This window comes from Pavona decussata, unplaced genomic scaffold (assembly GCF_977016875.1).
Source record: "Pavona decussata unplaced genomic scaffold, jaPavDecu1.1 SCAFFOLD_243, whole genome shotgun sequence".
Lineage (NCBI taxonomy): Eukaryota > Metazoa > Cnidaria > Anthozoa > Scleractinia > Agariciidae > Pavona > Pavona decussata.
This window is the reverse complement of record NW_028145648.1, coordinates 346,147-364,917: the sequence shown is the minus strand read 5'-3', so window position 1 is coordinate 364,917 and position 18,771 is coordinate 346,147. Positions and strand designations below refer to the sequence as shown.

General features: G+C 36.6%; 1 protein-coding gene across 1 annotated transcript in view; it reads left to right on the top strand.

Annotated features, from left to right (window-relative positions):
- Window positions 1–18,771, top strand: part of LOC146457436 (putative ATP-dependent RNA helicase DDX52) — a 46,389-nt gene that overhangs the window by 12,495 nt on the left and 15,123 nt on the right. The window contains exons 3-6 of the mRNA XM_085091923.1: window positions 2,474–2,610; window positions 8,499–8,587; window positions 9,119–9,215; window positions 13,667–13,747. Coding sequence (XP_084948049.1) covers window positions 2,474–2,610; window positions 8,499–8,587; window positions 9,119–9,215; window positions 13,667–13,747 — 404 coding nt within the window. The remainder of the gene's footprint in view (window positions 1–2,473; window positions 2,611–8,498; window positions 8,588–9,118; window positions 9,216–13,666; window positions 13,748–18,771) is intronic.

Genomic DNA, 18,771 nt, shown 5'->3' with positions numbered 1-18,771 from the left:
CTAGATCGTATTCAAATGTCAACAAAAAATGTAATCTTTGCTTATGGGAGAAATATTTCATAATTTGCAGACCGGAAATGTCAACACTCAATCATAGAAATGAACTGACATCAATTTGACATTCTAAGAGGTTTCTGTTAAATACCGCATTTACTTAGTTTACCCGATCGTTTTAAATTGCGCTCAGTTTTGCTGCCCAATAGAATCTGGATACATCACGCAAGCAAGCATTGTTCCCTATTTTCAAATTTGTATATCTTTTCATGTAACCGTTTTTGTTGTCAGTTGCCTGATGATTACTTCGCTAGAAGCATGAAACTCCGAGTAGCAATTAAATGTGTTTGAACTAGTCCGACTCCAAAAGTTCATCTTTTATTTATTTGTATATACTTTTTGGACTTTAAGGTATAAATATTACCTTGAAGCCCAAAAATCTCCTTAAAAAATTTTTTTGGGATTTTCGTTCAGAAGCACTTTGAACTTCCAGACAGCTTCAATTAATAAGCTTGAAACAAATTAATTTTGAAAACACATTCAAAAGACATTTATTTGTCTATTTTTGTGTCTACGGCTTCTAGAGAAGCGTAAACACTATGTCATCGGGTTGAGTGAAAGAGTGTAAGAGTGTAAATGCCACAGGAATCCCAAATGGAATCCTATCGAAAGCCGACGCTAATCCTCGACTGACCGAGATCTAAGCGATTGTATTTCCGGATCAGGACATTGGCGTCAATAGGGTAAATGATGTTTTCCGATGTTTATTTGCTTTTGACAAATATTTTAAGTGATGATTTGAACCAGAATTCTGTAACTTCCGTGCCCGAATTTATTGCGAGTGATCGCTTTGAACAAACATGGAGTGTCTTCAAATTTTACATGCGTGTTTGCATGCACGCAAAAAAACTGAAAGTTTTTTGCCTCTTAGAGCAAATGCATCGTTTATTTCAATAAAATGTTTTGTTGGAAAAGCTTTTTGTTGATTTTTGTGTCTTTGTCAATTCATATATGCGTTTGAGAAGCGACAGTTGTGTAATCAAGGACAATTTGCATAAGTGGGTTGAAATTTGATATGCCAAAGGTCTTCATCAACATGCCGTGAATTTTAGCAATTTTTGCGTTCAAGTGTGTTTTTCAGCAAATGATTGATAGGTAACTATATTATTTTACGTCAGAAAACATTTGTTTAATCATTCCAGTTTAATATGCAGTTAATTTTGGAAGCCAACTATATTTATTTATCTACTGCGCATTTTAAACCGCTCTAGGAAAAAGTTAATTTATGCGAAAACTATGGAAACACGACAGGAGTCAAAGGGTTAAAGAATGATACTTGCCATTCATAAGTTCAGTATAGATTAATTAATAGTTTCTGTTGCATTTTATGCCTACATTTTAGATTAGAACTTTTCTTTCAGTACTTTATGTTTAGAACTTTGCTGCATTGCTTTCAGTACAAAGTTGTGGTTCATGTTGTAAGATTATATAATATATTGTTTATGTTAGAGTAAAGTTACAGTTCTCTTCATACAAAATGTTTGTGGTAAACGATACCAGCTTAATCTCTTCTCGCCAGTATTCTGTGCAACATTTTTACAACCATTTTTTTTATCTCTATCCTATTTCCACTCCTCCCTCTTTGTTTTCATTTCAGTCTTCTTTCCCTTTTCTTCAATTCTTTTATATCACATTTCTATACCAGTACTGCTGTAGACACATGCAGTCTGAGACTGCCTATTTTTTCTTTTGCAAAGGACGCATGCATGATTATGAACAAAAAAACAATTTTATTTATTTTTAATTACAACAACAACAACAACATTAACTTTATTTTTACAAAACTGAAAAAAGGACTTTGTACCCCGCAGTAAGCAGAGCTATTCTAGGCGGGCTACTTAAACTGACAATGTATAGTTAATAAGCTTGCACACTCACACACACAATTAAAATAAATAAATGAGCAAATAAATAAGAATAAACAATAGATAATACTACTGTCTTGCAATATTGTTCAGCCCTTAAGCTGCCCATTGTCTTAAACCTTAAATCATGTGTATATATGTAGGTAGGTAGGTTAAGGTTTCTAGGTGGGTAGGCAGCAGAGGCAGGCAGACAGGCAGACAGGCAGGTAGGTCTAGGTACCTGATCGTGCGCGCTAGTCACACCACGTATCTGTCTTTTAATAGATCATGGGGAACGGCCAATCAAAATGTATACAGAATGTTAGTTGCTGTATCGACAATGAATATGAAGAAAATACTCAAGATTATTTCCATTTAAATATCAATTTTCTTTGATTTTTAAGTGTTGAGTTCTGAGTTATGGGTCTTGAGATAGTTATTGAGCCATCATCCCCTCTTTTGTTTGTGCTCTATTAATGCAAGGCAAACTTAAAAGGAGAGTGTGGCAAGGTGGCAATGGTGAAGAATGAACTATGACTGCAAATTGTTTTGATTTATTTTTTTTCTACCAACAGATGAAACTGGCCATGTGGCTACATGTATTCCTGATTCAAAAGTAAAACTTTTTGCAACAAAAAAGTTTAATGATAGGAATGGTGATACTGAGGAAAAGTGCTCCATAGAAAGGATGGCAGAACTTCACGAGGAAAAAGTATGGTTTCTTTTTTTTTGTTTTACCTATTTGTAATGATATGTAAATGGTTTGATTCCAGGAGTCATCAGACGTACATAAATTATGATTATCCATGAGTAAAAAATCTCCATGGAGCTTTAAATCTGCACATTAATTTATTCATTAAACTCTGTCCCCTCCTAGAAGGGGTCTATTGTTCTGATTGTCTTCAACAAAATGGCCCAATCAAAATCCATTATCGGATTCGGTGTGTATGTCACCAGGGAGGGGACCCACTCATCCCTGCCTGTGTGATGTCAAATCATCATTTGATGTATATTTATTAAACCTGTATTAAATTCTGCTCTCTCCTTGAAGGGATCTATTGTTCTGATTGTCTTTAACAAAAACAGCCCAATCAAAAGCCATTATTGGCACATATATACAGGGCAGGAAACTTTCTACTCAATTCGCTTGTCCATTCAGACAAGTGCAATGTGTATTTTACTTGTCAGAACCACAAAACTACTTGCCCAAAAAATCCGACAAATTTTTTCCGATGGCCTGTCCTCTGGTTTCTGGTCATTTAGCGATCTGGTATGGCAAACAACATGGCGACGACTTTTCAAATGGGCTGTCAGTGTTTCCCTTCTGAATCCTTGAACTCCATCTCCACATCCGATGTATATTGGGCTGCTTTTATCAGCTAGTTCTGGATACTTCCGACAAGTCGAGCAATGCATTTGTCTGTTTGTTCCTCATAACAAACCAACTCGAACTCTTTCTGCTAAGCTGGCTGAAATTTTCTGACACGCTTCGCTTCATTTTTTTTCTTGTGATCTTTGTTTCTTTTCTTTTTGGAAGGAACATCCACGTTAATACTGCCAGGTGTTTCAATTTCAATAATTTTGATTGAGACGAAGACATTGTTGATACGCTCCGCAAGCGACAGAAAAAGGTATCCTGACAAGCACGTGTTGTCATGCGCCTGCAATTATGCTGTACAGCTGGACTCACATGGAAATTAATGGCGGCAGGTTTCGCATAACGAAACACACAACTTACGCAAAATGATATTTTATTTTCTGTAAAAGCTACTTTTTTATGGCAGTGAGTTATCAAGTATGGAAAGAATGATTCATTCTATATCCAAAGTCAAGAAAAAAGTTCATTAATTTTTTCCTATACCGTGGTCGCCCAGTCGGACACGTTGGATCATATTTTTCCTTGTCTGAATGGAAAAGCTACCCATCTCGGACGTTCGGACGGCCTAAGTTTCCTGCCCTGAATATCACAAGGGAGGGGAACCACTCATCCCTACCTGTGTGATCCTATCAATGGCGACTACAGCTGTACATGTATGAATTTAAGACCTTTTTCAAGTGGTAAATCAAAAGAATAACTTCTTAGTGGTACTCGACAGTTCAAACGGTGGAAATTGGAGAGTTCTCAGCAAAGAAATTACGCTTTGACAAACAGATCGAATAATTCAATGCAAAGGAAACCAGACCAGAGGTCACAGTACAGTGATTACTAATGCATAACGCTGCAGACTTTGTCAAACTGATGCCTGAGCACTACTGGTAATCAACTAATTGACCTAGCAAAAAAAGTTAAAGGTTTGATTGTCAATTTTTACCAAAACTTTTCATCTAGAAGAGCTTTGTTTATGTTTTTAACTGGGTTGTCAGATTGCTAAGTGGGAACATAACTACTATACAGAAAGCGTTTGTTAAAAAGAATACGGACGGTTTGATCCTTACGTTTTCACCTTTAATTTGGAGACAGAAACCGTTTTCTACATTGATTATTTTTTCCATAGTAAACATGAGTCAGATTTCCTCATCTATATCTGTCAGTGTTGCCCAGCGACGTTATTGGAAAGTTATTTCCGGTATGATTTCCAGTAACACAATGATAATATCATGCAGTCTTTCTGAATAAAACTAGTCAATTGAATTGAGAGGGGAGGATAGTTTTAAAAATCTGCAAAGCATACAATGGGAAAAAATGAGGCCACATTAAGCATCCCTCGAAAATGCCATTAGGGGCATCTTGTTTTTTTTTCTTTCTTTATTATTGAAACGCTGTCCATGTTATACGCTTATGAAGATTAAGCATTGAAACACTGGGGGGGAAATCTCAACCTTACAAGCCCCCTGCTTCTTCAAGATGTCGCCTCCACAAGTCATTTTCCTAGTTGTTTGTTATTTTTTGTTTAATTGTATTTATCACTTTTTTGTTATGTTACTATTGCTTTCTATTGTAAATTGTACTAAGTGGCAAACAAATAAAATGAAAATGAATTTTGCATTTGGAACAAAATGCTCATCAGTGTTCATGTGGGTTGTGTTGGTCAATGTTAGCACTAAGTTTTAATGGCTACCTACAGTCAGAATCTGTTTAAATGTAGAAATAAATGGGAATACAAATGTAAACTATCAGTATTAATTGTTTTGCAAATGGTTCATGTCTCCAAATCAAAGGTGATCACGTCAGGATTGAAGCTTCCATGTGAAGCACAAGGTCTTCTTCCTAACAAATTATGTTTTCCCCCGTATTTATAAATAACAAGACGCTCTGGGAGCGTTTACTTGGGCGCCGTTGTATTAGGAGTATCTGAGCATGCACGTTAGTTCAGTCTTTGGTGACAGGTGAACGATAAAAGATTCGCTGAGAGTCTAAGGCATCATATTTGCGATAAACGTGATGTAGTTCGACCGAAAATGTCACGCAAACAAAATAAAACATTACTCTCTTTGATACTAAACACGTCGGATTTTGTAACCATGAGGTGCATCTAAGATAATGATGGATTTTGGCGACAAAAGAGTATGGACAGGAACGCATGACGAACCCCTAAGAACGTCTTTTTGGGAGGCTACTGTTCCAGTGGTAATGATGAATTTTGGCGACAGAGGGGTATTTGTGCGAATACCTTTCCACCCTGATACCCTTTTTTCTGGGCTTTCTATGAGAGATGTTCCAGCTTTTTAACTGGTAACAGCGCACGATCGCAAAATGTCACGCAGAACGTGCAATATGACACGCGTGCGAAAAGACATGCGTGCTATATGGGACGCGTGCGGATAAGACAAACCTCACAGAACATCCGATTTACAGAAAGTTAACTCAATGAATCTATTTCATGATCACTGGAATAGGACAGAACTTTAGTGACAAAATCAAAGCGCTCTGTGAGTGACCAAAGAATGAACTATTTTAAATTATGTCTACAGTTATTTGTTTATTAAACACACAAAAAAGAAAATAAACTTCACTCGCACTGGAAGGTAACGCAAAGGTCGAAGTGTACGTTCATTCTTTTAGTAGTTTTGCGTGATTGCCAATGGACAAAATATCATGACACAAAAGAGAGTGTTTCCAGGATTTAAAAGGGCTTCAAATGAAAGAAGCTAAGTTTATAAAGTGGAAAGACACTGCAGCTCCCGTGGCGATTGAATAACAAGCAGAAACCGTCCAGTTTTCCTTCCAAGAACCGCCAAAAATATTTTCTTTCTGAATGCCGCGTCGCCGGATGAAACTTGATACATGTGAACGATTTTGGTTGCCTAGCACGTGACCGCTTTCTTCCTGGTGTTTTCAGCGTGGCAATTCCTTTCTGCATCCAAACGACGGCTTCTTTCAACGTTTTGTAACATCAGAAGTGGCTTTCAGTTTTGCTAAAGCCCGGGTGCTAAAGTTGCTATTTTGGCTTTATCCAAAGTAAAAATAAAAATGCGTTTAGCGTTGCGGTACTCAGTTGTTGTTGGTATGAATATGCAAATTCTCGGCGTTTTTACGTTTGTTCCAAGGAATCGATCTTATCGCTAACACTCGACTCCGAAGGAAAGATTTTTTTTTCAGATTCTACGTTTAGCGTGTCAATTTGGCATTTTGTCATTCACCTTTTTCCCTGTTTTCCCGTGAGGATCACATTTTGGTTTTATCCAAGTGAACGTAAATAAAGAAATTAATTCGTTGAGCGTTGATTGTCACTGTACTGTGCATTAACAAACTTTCAGTGTTTACATTTGTTCTGGTGAATAGATCTTATCGCTCACACTGGACCCCGAATGAAATTTATTTTCGAAGCTTTAGTTTTAGTTTCCTACTTTACCCTAAGCCTTTCACCCATGGAATGCTCTTGAATCTTTAAAGTTAATTGAACGTTTTCTTTTTTATATAGCGGCCAGAGAAATGAAATGTTTTGCTCGGCTGTATGTAAATTCAGTGTTTACGGCCTTGATCTTATCGATTACGTTTGATACCGAATGGGGATTTATTGAGAAGAGCCAAAAGAGCGTCTGAGGTTAATTGAAGTCGAACTTTTGGAAAATATCCGTCCTGAAAGGAAAGTTACCCCTTAGTTTCGTTCAATGGAAGGAGTTAGCAGACAACACACATACTAGCTGTTTTCTTTTAAGAATACGATATTCGTTGTGTTAATTTTACGTCCTTGTTTTTTGTCTCGTAATGGCGGCTTATGATGAATACTCGCAGCCTCGGCCAACACGTAGCGCACGCGCACTAGATCACTGCGTTTTGGCGTATACGAAGAAATCCTATTTTATAACTTGGCGCTCCGCCCAAGTAAAAACAGCGGAACATTGAAAAACATACAAACATCGATTACTTAGCTTACTGCCCGCACTATTTAATATTTTCTGGTTATGTAATGTCAGTAAGTACAGTAAAAGATTACAAATACATGTAGTCCTCATTTCATCAATGAAAATACAGAAGGACAAACAGACAAAAGCTTACCTAAATGTCAAATTTATTCAGATAAGCCTCTGTATAGACTGTATTGGTTCAAGTCCAGCAACTCACAAGCTTGCGAGACAATTTTGAAGCAAATTTATCCACCTGTGCAGAGCACTTTTTAAAATTTTTTGGCGAAAACTTTTAGGAATATGAAGAATCGGTCAATCAGAATAGTATTTCAGTACAAATACACAATCAAACCAGTCCTGTTTTTTTTTTGTGATTCCCAGAAACACTCAAACATCACTTAGAGAGCCTGCAGCGTAAATGATAAAATTAATTGAGATGTCCTCTTGCTCTTTGCTTAATAATTATTGTTAAAATCACAATATGTCCACAAAGAGTAATTTCTTTGCCATGAGTTCTCCAATTTCCACTGTTTAAACTCTCAAGTATTCCATAGAAGTTATTCTTTTGATTTCATATTTCAAAGAGCTTTGGGTTTCCTTCTGAAAATGGCATATTGGAAAATATCTCTAAAATTTATGCATGAAGAAGTCCCAGCCACCATTTTGACCAAACTTTCAGGTGTGGGACAAAAGCCTTCCTTTCTAGGGTCCACTAATATAAAACCCACTAAGACTTGACTGAAACCTTGATGCTGTCTGCCCCAGGGTATCCCATGTAAAGTGTAGCTTATCTGCAGTGTTGACCATGCAGAATACTGTAGTTTCACCAAAAATTTATCAGGAAAGTCTTGCAACTTGTAGTAAAGCCACATCAGTTCATCCCACTGAAACAATGGTTTTTACTTGTACCCCATATTGCTTCATGAGGCCATCATTTTGGTCTTTATTACACATTCAAGGCACTGGCATATTAAGACCCAGTTTGAGTGGTAGGCATGGAATTGTCTTATCATTGGAAAATGCTATGGACCTTGTTTTAAAGGGGTAACAGTGTTCAAAAAAGTAGCATATGGCTAGCACTTCTCACCAACTTCCACAAGACATACTTTAAATTACTATTTAATTAAATTACTATTATAATAAAAATATGCAGTTTTTATTTAAGGAGTAGGTCTACTATCCAGACTGTGAATTTTGTTGATTGGAATGTACTCTGGCTAATTAATGTTCATCAAGAATTTCTTTAGTTACTGTTACTGATTTTGGCAAAATCTGGAAACCCTAAAGTCGACCTTTTGTTTATGATTTTAGATAAATACCATCAGAAGAAAACACCACATCTACGTAAAGGGTTCAGATATTCCTGATGTAGTTGAAAGTTTCTCTTCCCTACAAGAAAGGTAACATAAAAGAAAGTAATAATATTAGATGTCAACAGTACTTCTGAAGTTTCTTTAATTTCTATTTTGTTTTTCCTTGGCGGTTAGGGGTGGTGTGCTTATAGGGATAATAATTAATGGTACTTATTAAAGTAGCTTGCAAGGACTTCTCTTTTATGTTTGTGTCAGTCCTTACAAATTGTTTTGTTTTCCTTAAACTTGGCTCTAACTCATCTGGGCAAGAAGGAAAATTATAGGGAAGGGGTCCAGAGCCAGCTTTAAATTTTCAAGTTTGTTTTTTTTATAACTATTTAAGGTAAAATCAATTTAATGAATATAAGTGGCAAGCAGAGCAAATCTGGCTTTTGGCAATAATTGATTTATTTATGTACTTTGTTACTGTTTGTTTTCAGGGTGGGCCAGGAGGTTTGTAATTAGGGGGTGTTTAGTTTCAATTTCACATTAATTTATTTTACGTGTAACAGGCAAAATAATTTGAAAAAGGACTGTTGTATTTATCCAGCAGTGCTTGCATCTGTTATTGTTCATCAGGTACAAGCTCCCTTCTTACATGGTAGAAAATGTGACTAAGCGAGGATACCAAAGTCCAACTGCTATTCAGATGCAGGCTATTCCAATTATGATGCATGTAAGTTCCTCATCACCCTTGTAGACTGATGCTTATTGAATAAGTGCTTATTTTTATTTACTTCTCATAATGTTATTCATTTTTTAACCACAATGATTGTGAGATATTTATAGAGATCTAGCAACCTTAGGTTCTTTACAAGAAAAATAGAAATTATTATTAATTTGTTGTGTCTAGAAAAACAATAGACATACGCAAAGAGAGTTGTACAGGATTCTGGTGCTCATTACATTTTGCCTATCAAGTTGGTGTATTTAGCCAATTTTTCTCACTACTAGAGTGGTTGCATTTTTTTGTACAAGCTGGTTTCTCCCTCTCTCTTTTGAGTCTTCACGGTTTTGTTGCTTTCAAGTTTTATTGCCACAGTTTCGTAAGTATTGCTGAGGGTAATCTTTAACGACGAATGCCTACGTCACATAAGTGGTTTACAAAAAGGTCCGCTAGAAAATTACCAAAGAACAAATAAAAACCTAAACATGGAAACAAGAAATAAAAAAATATATACACAAAAGTAGAACTAAAGGTATCATAAAATGGTTTTTGACAGTCCACGTTAAAAGCAGTCAGTGACTCTGCTTCCCTTATCGCTGGATCTAATCTGTTCCAGATTTCTGAACCAAAATTAATTGACGACCAGTGACCCCATTTTCTATTGGCAGTGGATTTTCGGATTTTATTTCTAGACCTGGTATAATAACGGTGAAAATCACCATTAAATAAGATTGGAAACGTGTGGCAAAAAAGGTTATTAATACGCTTCAAGAGACCTAACTTTTTGCTTATTTTGCTACGGACAGTGCTTCACAATGCCAAGTACATATTAGAGTGTACAATATCAAGAGGGGTGTCATCTGCAGAAATATGAATTGAACCAACTTTACGTAGGCGAAAACCACTACCTATTAACAAGAATTTAGATTTTGAAACATTCAGAGTTGGTTTGTCTGAAGCCATTTACATAGGTGATTTAGAAAGTGAGATTAATACAGACCTCTGGTGAGAACGTTTTTACAAATTCACACAGATATCACACGCAAATAGGTCCCTGGAAGGAAAAAATTGAGTTCCAAGCCAAGAAGTAACTCTCACTTTCTAAATCCATGGCTGATTTCAAGGCAAAGTAAAGAATGGTGTCATCCTTTTCTAGAGTAACACGACAGAACTCCAGAACTGTAGGTAAATCATTCATGTCAATTATAAATAGTAGGGGGCCTAGTATGGAACCTTGAGCAACACCAATTGAAATAGGATCACCATCGGAGCACACATCGTTACAGTTGGTCACTTGTTTCCTGTTCGTCAGAAACGAGGTAAACCAGGTTCTGGCACCATCATCAACACCAAGATTTGACAGCTTCTCAAGTAATAGTGAGTGATTTATGGTGTCAAACGCTTTGGTGAGGTCCAAGAACACAGCTCTGGTCAGGCAACCATTGTCCATGGAGTTGATCTGATCAGAAAGCTGAGAAGCGGCAGTAACAGTGGATGACTCTAATCTAAAACCGAAACTGGTTGGGTGAAATTTAAGTATCCTCTGTTAAATAGGTATAAAGCTGAGTGTGAACCCCCTTTTCCAAGATCTTGCTAATGGTCGGCAGAATTGAAATCCACCTGTATAGAGATACATCCAGAACAGCAACATTGTTCATATATCAACTCACCACAAATTGTTGTTCATTCAGTGTATGGAGAAGTGGCTTGATGATTGTCAGAGGTTGCCATCAGTAAACTTAAGTGATTCAGTTGACAAGAATGGTTTTGCTTCAGTCTCTAGAAAATTGCTGAGTTCAATGTCCAAGGCAAGTCCACACTTAATGGTGAGGGTCAAGAAGGCCAAGATAGAAAAAGCTCTTGCCAGCTTAAACTTGCAGAAACTCAAGAAAAAAATTGATTTGCAACAAAGAAGTGTGGTATTACAGCATGAGAAGGAGTTATTGGAGGTCAAGAGTGAAATTGGGCAAGCATGTCTTAAGAGAGTGCAAATTTTGGAGAAAGAAGAGGGTTTCGAGGAATGTTATGACTGTTCCTATGATACACCCTCAGCAGCTAGTGTTTCAATTAAAGTACAATTGTCATGACCTGCCACTTAACTGCCCAAAGTGAGTCCAGCTCGACAAAATTATGAGGAGGCAAAAGCTTTGTCTCAGAAACCAGCACCTGCTTCCCCAGAAGCTAAACAAGATCATGGCAATACTGACGCAGAGTTCTTCATCTTCCCACACTATGCAGTCATCTAATCAGGCCTCCATCAGCACAATGGACAAACCCCCAAGAGAGCCGAAACCTTCAGGTCCTGCATCAAGTCCAGTTGTTTAGCCACTGATGGAAGAAAAAAGCCAACACCACAACCTGTTGTCAGAGTCACAGTCGTGATCCAATTATGCTGTTCTTTTTTAAAAATAATGATTTGAGGATAATGAGCTCAAAGGGGAAAATCTTATGGGTAAGGGGCAAGGGTGGGTTCGATCCTGAAAGGGTTCACATAATAAGAAACATTGTAGAATTAATAGGTTTTATCCGGTTGTGGCCACAGAAGAGATGTCAAGTTGGCGCTATTGCCAGAAGGCCATGGATAAATTCTTACAACAACCAAATTAATCTATCAACAAAAAAGAGCAGAGTTAGTTAGTGACAAGAGAAAAAACTGAATTGTTGTAAGGTCATAGGCAGTTTGTACTGATTAAAGATTGTTGTAATAGCTTCTTAGAAATAGTTTCTTTTTCAATTAACATATATATAGGCATTTCACATCACTGTAAATCAAGGTGTATAAGTAATAAAGACATTACCTTACAGTATGTTTTAAATAATTTGTTGTTAGCAATAGTCACCATATGAAAGGCTTGTTTTGATACGCAAGACCATTTAAAATCGCTGTTTTTCTTGGAAGGCATGACTGAGCTACATGTAAAGTGTCAAGAAATGTTGTCTAGTATGCTCAATCCACATGCAAATGCACACACCATTCATGGTAGACCTAAATTAAACGATGTTGAGCTTTTTAAGGAAATTGAAGAGACATTCAATGATATGTTCAGATTGATATTGTCAGATTGTCAGGAAAGGAAAATGGAAAGCAATTACTCTACTTTTGTACCTCTTGTGGTAAATATTGTTTTAATTTTGTTCAGAATAGTAAGTGCCCAAAAACTTGCTTTTTATGGCACGTGTGCATCATCAGCAAAATCAGTTGTAATTGTGTTTGATGATCATAGTGATGTGTCAGAGAAAACTGTGCAAGTAACTGTAACAAGTCTTCCAAAAGAAAATGGTGTTCCAGTGAAAATAAATTTTAGCAAAAATAATTATCACGTTGGATTTCACAGTTGTGTTTTGACACAATCGTATGCCCAGAAAAATACCAGTGAAAAAGGCTGAAACGTCTGTCACAGAAATCCTGGCCAAAAAATAAGGGTATTTGTGTGGAAACTTATGCACAAAAATGCTCCTTTGATATCAAAAACTAGATGAATCGTTATCTTACATGTAGATGCACAAATGGTGACCAAACATTTTCAGTAATAGAAATGGAATGAAATTATTAAGGTAATATGTTTTTGTTTATTTATCCTTTGCATGACATTCCTGGTTGAACTACATCTTGTTTATCGCTAATACAAAGTGAAGCCTGGGACTCTCAAAGAGTCTTTTATCCTTCACCTGTCATCAAAAACTGAACTAAGGTGCATGTTCAAATACACCTTATAGAACGACACCTAAGTATAGGCTCCCACAGCATCTTTTAATGGCAACCGCTCCAGAGGCTCCAAACAATTTTTGAAATGTAAGCTTACTTCAAAAATACAAAACTTACAAAATGTTTCAAAAGTTTGGGGACAATGGCCCCAAACCATTTGAAAGGAGCTCACTCTCACTTAGGGGAGTGGCCATAAAATCTAAGCGGCATAAATGTGGAATAAATGAGGCCGCTTATTAAGTCTTGATGGTTTTCTTGTTAAAACTATCTTATATTTCAATTCCTGGTCCAACCAAACACAATGCAAACAATGTTTTATACCTTAGAGGCGACACTTCATTCCCACATGGCATCCACAAATCCTTGTATTGTAGTTTGATGCAAGTTCTGCTTTACGGTTACCACCATCCACTTCTGCATAATTTCATGAGTTGGCTCACAGGAGCCTTTGATTTAAATATTACATCGATGATAATTTCAAAGTGAGGCTAAGGAATTTATTACCTTGAGTTTAGTTTGAGATCACTTGAGTTGTGATTTGAATTCAAATAATAAGTGTTACTGATGCTTTTTGTAGGTGAGTAGTTAAACTTGTGTTTTTTTGGCCAATAAACAGTTAGCTTTCAGACTGGGTTTAGGTTCACTGCTTTCTCCCACAATTTAACCCAATCTTAACCCAACTAAAACTGGAATTTTATATCATGGATTTCTCAGTGCCTTTCAAAGTAAATAATTATCTGTTTTCCCTGATTAGAAAAGAGAAGTCTTATGCTGTGCTCCTACTGGTTCTGGCAAGACTGCAGCGTTTATTCTACCAATTCTATATCATCTCAAGGTAACATTTTTTCTGTATGAAGTAATAATTTAATAGACTTAAGATAAATAGATTTAATTCATAATCAGATTTATTTAATTTCATTATACATTGCCCTGAGGCCAGATTCACAAAGCCCTCCTAATTTAAGATGTATCCTAAGAAGTATGTTTTGTGAAAAACTCTATTGTTGGCATAATAGACTATTGTTGAGAAACAATGCTTAAAGTGCCTATCACTCTTGCACAGTTTTAATGAATTTTGAAAATCTATACGTATCTAAGACGCTTTGCGAAGAAATAAATTGTATTCCATGTTTCATTTCGTTTTTATAGAAAATGCACATTATAAATATTAAAATTATATATATATTTTTTTTTTTATTAGATGACAAAATCCCCCAAAATAGGCCTTTTTCTGCCATATTGAATATAAAAAAACAGCATTTGAGAGACTGGGAACTAACAAGCTTGTGACGTCGACTCGGTATCTCAGCCACAGAGCATTTGCTCATTTGTCACTACATTCTCTGTACTGAACTTGAAATGTGGCAGGAAGGTATATGGTAGGTGAATGTGCTGCCTTCTCAGTTATGTAGAAGGCATAGTTCTACACGCTATACTGTTTGATAATGATGAAGCAAGGAAATGCAGAAAGAAGTAGATCGATTTCAGGAAACAAAAGCAGGCTAAATGGGATTTGACCTGGAAACTCATCAAATTATACATGATGTATGCTCCAAGCACTTCACGAACGTCGACTTCATGCCTCTATTCTGATTTATTGATGAAGTGGGTAACAAGCCATTCATATCATTTCAAACATTGCCGCCAACGAGTAGTAAGAAATGTTTCCATGTTTTATTTAAGCTTGTCTGAAATAGTAAACTTATTTTAACTTATAATTGGTCTAGACTCTCAAGAATGCGTGCGTTATTTTGGACAATAACGCACGCATTGGCTTTCCAAATGGTGTGCGGTTTTACTTCTCTTACTACCAGACCAATTTCAGCTAATAAACAATTTAAAAATGATAAATACTAACTAAACAAGCTAATATTTATACCACGAAAAATTCAATTCTAAGAGATGTTTCCTCAGTGGTCCGCATGTTGTCGTGAAGTAAAATTTTTGATGTGGTGGTTTCGTTGACAAAAGGTAAGCCTCTAGTTCATCGAAAAATCTTGCTTATTTACACTTCCCTCGGCTCCATTAATTTATTCTTCAAAACCGAAAGATTTCAAATACACTGTATTTAGAAAATAGCAAGCTCCTGCAACGCAAACCCCAGAGCAGAGCGAAGCGAAGCAGAACAAAGCCGTAACTAAACAGACTTAAGCCCTCAATTTCACGCATTGCATAGCTCGCGTAGAAATCTACAATGCTAAAGAAATGACCAAAAGACAAATAGGAATGATCAGAGACACAACATCTTGCCACAAAAATAAACAGCCTGGCCCGGCAATACAATAGCGGTCGCTTTCAGAGGTTAAAGATTATCACATGATTCAAATCCTAACTAGAAGCTGTACTGTCACTGGACCACAAACTGAAACAAGCGAAACTAAACCTAAATACTAGTAAAATGAAATGGCATGAGAATGACAGTCACTAAACAGAAACAACAAGAGGTGAAATAAACAGACGCTTAACGCAGAACTCAAAACCCAGAAAAGGCATCTGAGATCAAAATACAAAACATTCTAAAGTTAAGCACATGGCTCTGTTCAATGATTATCAAACAAATCCTTCAAATCGTCATGCCAATCTGCTGTAAACATAAAAAAGAGGCTAAATTAATCAAAAGACTGAGATAGAAGCGCAAAATATGCGAGTAGGAGTTGTGTAGGCCTTCCATTTTTACGTGCTCTATCGTCACGCCAATCACGTAGCCGGGGTTGTAGTTAAATTCTGAATCATCTGAGTTGTAGCTTTGCTCGGATTTGGAGTCAGTGTTTGGCTTTTGTGCTAAAAAATCGGCCGGAAACCCAAACAGCTCACGTAGAACTCACTCCAACTCTGTGCTGTTTGTTGTGTGCTTGTTATCAAGATACCAGGTCGACGTCACAACTCACTAGTGCCAGTTCTCTAATGGCGCGGTTTTAACATCGGAAATTGTTATTTTGATCGCATTTTAAAAATTGAGAATAACTTCAAATCTCATTGTTTGGCTTGTTTTGTCTTACTTTCTACATCTACTTTTGAGAATGAAAGGAATTGGGAAAGGGTGATAGGCACTTTAAGATGGAAGTTAACTTAAAGTGGCTTAGTGAATCAGGCACCAGAAATCTGTTCATGCAACCATCACCAGGCCTCAAAGCTTGTCTTTTGCTTTGGGAGCCCTTGTGTGACCAATTCTCAATTTGTATGCACACAGCCGCTATTTTAGGTGCATAATTCATTCAGGGTGTTAGAAGTACCAGACAATACAATTAAAAGAAGAAAAAAAAATGCTTCCTTTGAACAATTCTTACGCCGTATTAAGGCAACCCCAAAAGGGCCCTGACAGCATGCTTAGGATGGGCACCGGAGGGAGGAATATATAAATGACTATCGATCTGTAGACTCGGAATAAACATTACTCTGGATAAAAAAAAACATTGACTAAATAGACTACATGTATAACATCTAAAACATAATTATGTTTGTTGTCAGAAAAAAAAAAAACTAAAATTCTCTATTTCCTTGGGCATGGTATAATGGCTTTTATTAAAAACTGCATCATTGTATAATGCAATTCGAGGGATTTGATTGGCTTAGCGGCCATGGTATATGAGCAATTATACCATGGCCGAGAAATGGCGACCATTAAATTGCCTTCTGGTCGTTCTTGCACAGCGAAATCAGTAAGATCTAGCAATATTTCTCGGTTGTTTTTAATAAAACAATTATTCCACTTGCGCTTGTTGGATATGAGATGATTATAGCCAACTCGGCGCTACGCGCCTCGTTGGCTATCTATCATCTCATATCCAACGCGCGCTCGTGGAATAATTGTTAAATATACCATTTGGCAGTTATTCATTGAAGGAAAGAGTTGTTTGCTTAAGGCTATTCCAGAGTTTGCTGAGCTACTTTCATGAAAAAAATACTTTTTTCATCCAAATTATTTAAGCCCATATGTTTATTTAGCAGTATTTCTGAAAAAAGAAAAATGGAATCTTAAAATCCACGCAAGTTCTTGAGGATAATAACCTCTTAGGGTGTTGCCCTTTAGGTTTTACGGTCATGTGTACTGATGATGCGAGCTTTAGTAATGTGCATGCATGAGCTAATGCAAGCTCATGCAAAACAAGGAACAAGTCAACAATACAGCTCAAATTTACAGAAGATCTCACACTGACAAATGCCTGTGTTTGAATATTATTAACTCTAGACTCAAAGGTATTATTTTGCCAGCGAATGTTCGAGGACACGGGTTTGTTCTTGATTATTACATTGTAGTGATTTCAATGAAATTGGTAGAAAGAAAACAAGAGAAAATTTGGTTTTGATGCGTAACATAGTACACACCACATTATATAAAGTGAAATCCTATGGATTTACCTTAAATAAAAGTTCAGTAACCACCAAAGTGTCGTAATTTCCAAAAGGCGTGAACTCCCCACTGACCTTTTTGCAGCAAACAAGTTCATTCCAAAACTTCTTGTACATCTCAGCAGCAATTTTTGTTTACCTTCAGTTGTGGTGCTTGTCAGCATTTTGCGAGAGATAGGAGAAATTTTGTTGTCATGAAACGGTCTAGGACAAAGGAAATGCTTGGTCGCAAATCATTGCTAAGTAGGCCCCAAAAGAAGGAAAAAAGCAAATGTTGTGATGGGAAAAAAGAAAATTCTTGCAGATAATGACAAGGCCGTCAACCTCACAGATTGGAAAGGCACAGTGGAGCACAACACTTTCCTTCAGTTTTGCTCATTGCTGACTAAATTACATCCACATAGAAGCAATTATACAAGCACAACATGACTGCTACGCCTTTCAGGCAGACGTCAATTTATCTGTAGGGATTTCCTGCAGTACTTTTCATTGGTAGACGGCATAACCTTGTTGACAACTGCTGTAGTGAGGTGTGAAAACTGTGTAAATATTTGGAGGCAAAAAACTCTGGGTTTGCTTTTGAGTTGATACCCTACACTCAAATGACTTAAGAGCTTGAAGGGTGTCTTAATTTAGCTGACTTTAAAGGGACAGTATCACGCTATTTTTAGTAACACATCGAAAATCGAAAAGACGCTATTTGGTTGATAGCAGCCAAGATATAATGACAAAATTCCATTAAAAGACTATCAGAATACAAAGAAACTATCCACGGATATTTTCACCTGCAGATGATCAAGAATAAGAGAGGTTCGAATTTGAAAATGTCGGGGGGACATTTTCAAATTTTGCTATCGTTGTGCACTAAAAATTGCCGGTTGTACTATATTTTGGTTCAACCTTTCCTCTTAGAATCGCTAGTAATATTTCTTTAAATTACTGATTAAGAAATTAATTAACATAGTGTTCAAAGTTTAAATGTAGTTAATTTTGGCCAAAAATCATGATATCTCCCATGATACTGCCCCTTTAACAAATTCAGGCCAAAATGTTTGTCACATTAATTAATGCACCAAAGTGCATTGAGGATTGAGGCTTTTGCAAAATTTGAGCTTTCTGGTAGTGTCCCAGTACATGAGACTCACTAATCAATATTCCATTGTCAAATTTTGTCAAGAGCCAATTGGAATATTATCTTGTGAGTGGTATACATGTAGTCCAGTTTATTGGATTATCTGCATTAATTAGTTAGCTTGTAATTCAGTCAAAGCACACACTGTCAGTTTTTGGTTTCACAGCTTGCACTCACCTACCAAAGCAAAATAATTTGTTCAAAAGTAGCATTATTTTCAGATTCTACAGCTAATATTAGCTTTTATGTACAGTGATATATAGTTTTCTAGGGTATCTATAAAACAGTGTGCATAGAAATTTTTTCTTAGGAACGCAGCAGAGATTTGGAATAATTAACCTTAAATGTGCAGTTCCAGAAAATATCCATACCCCCCC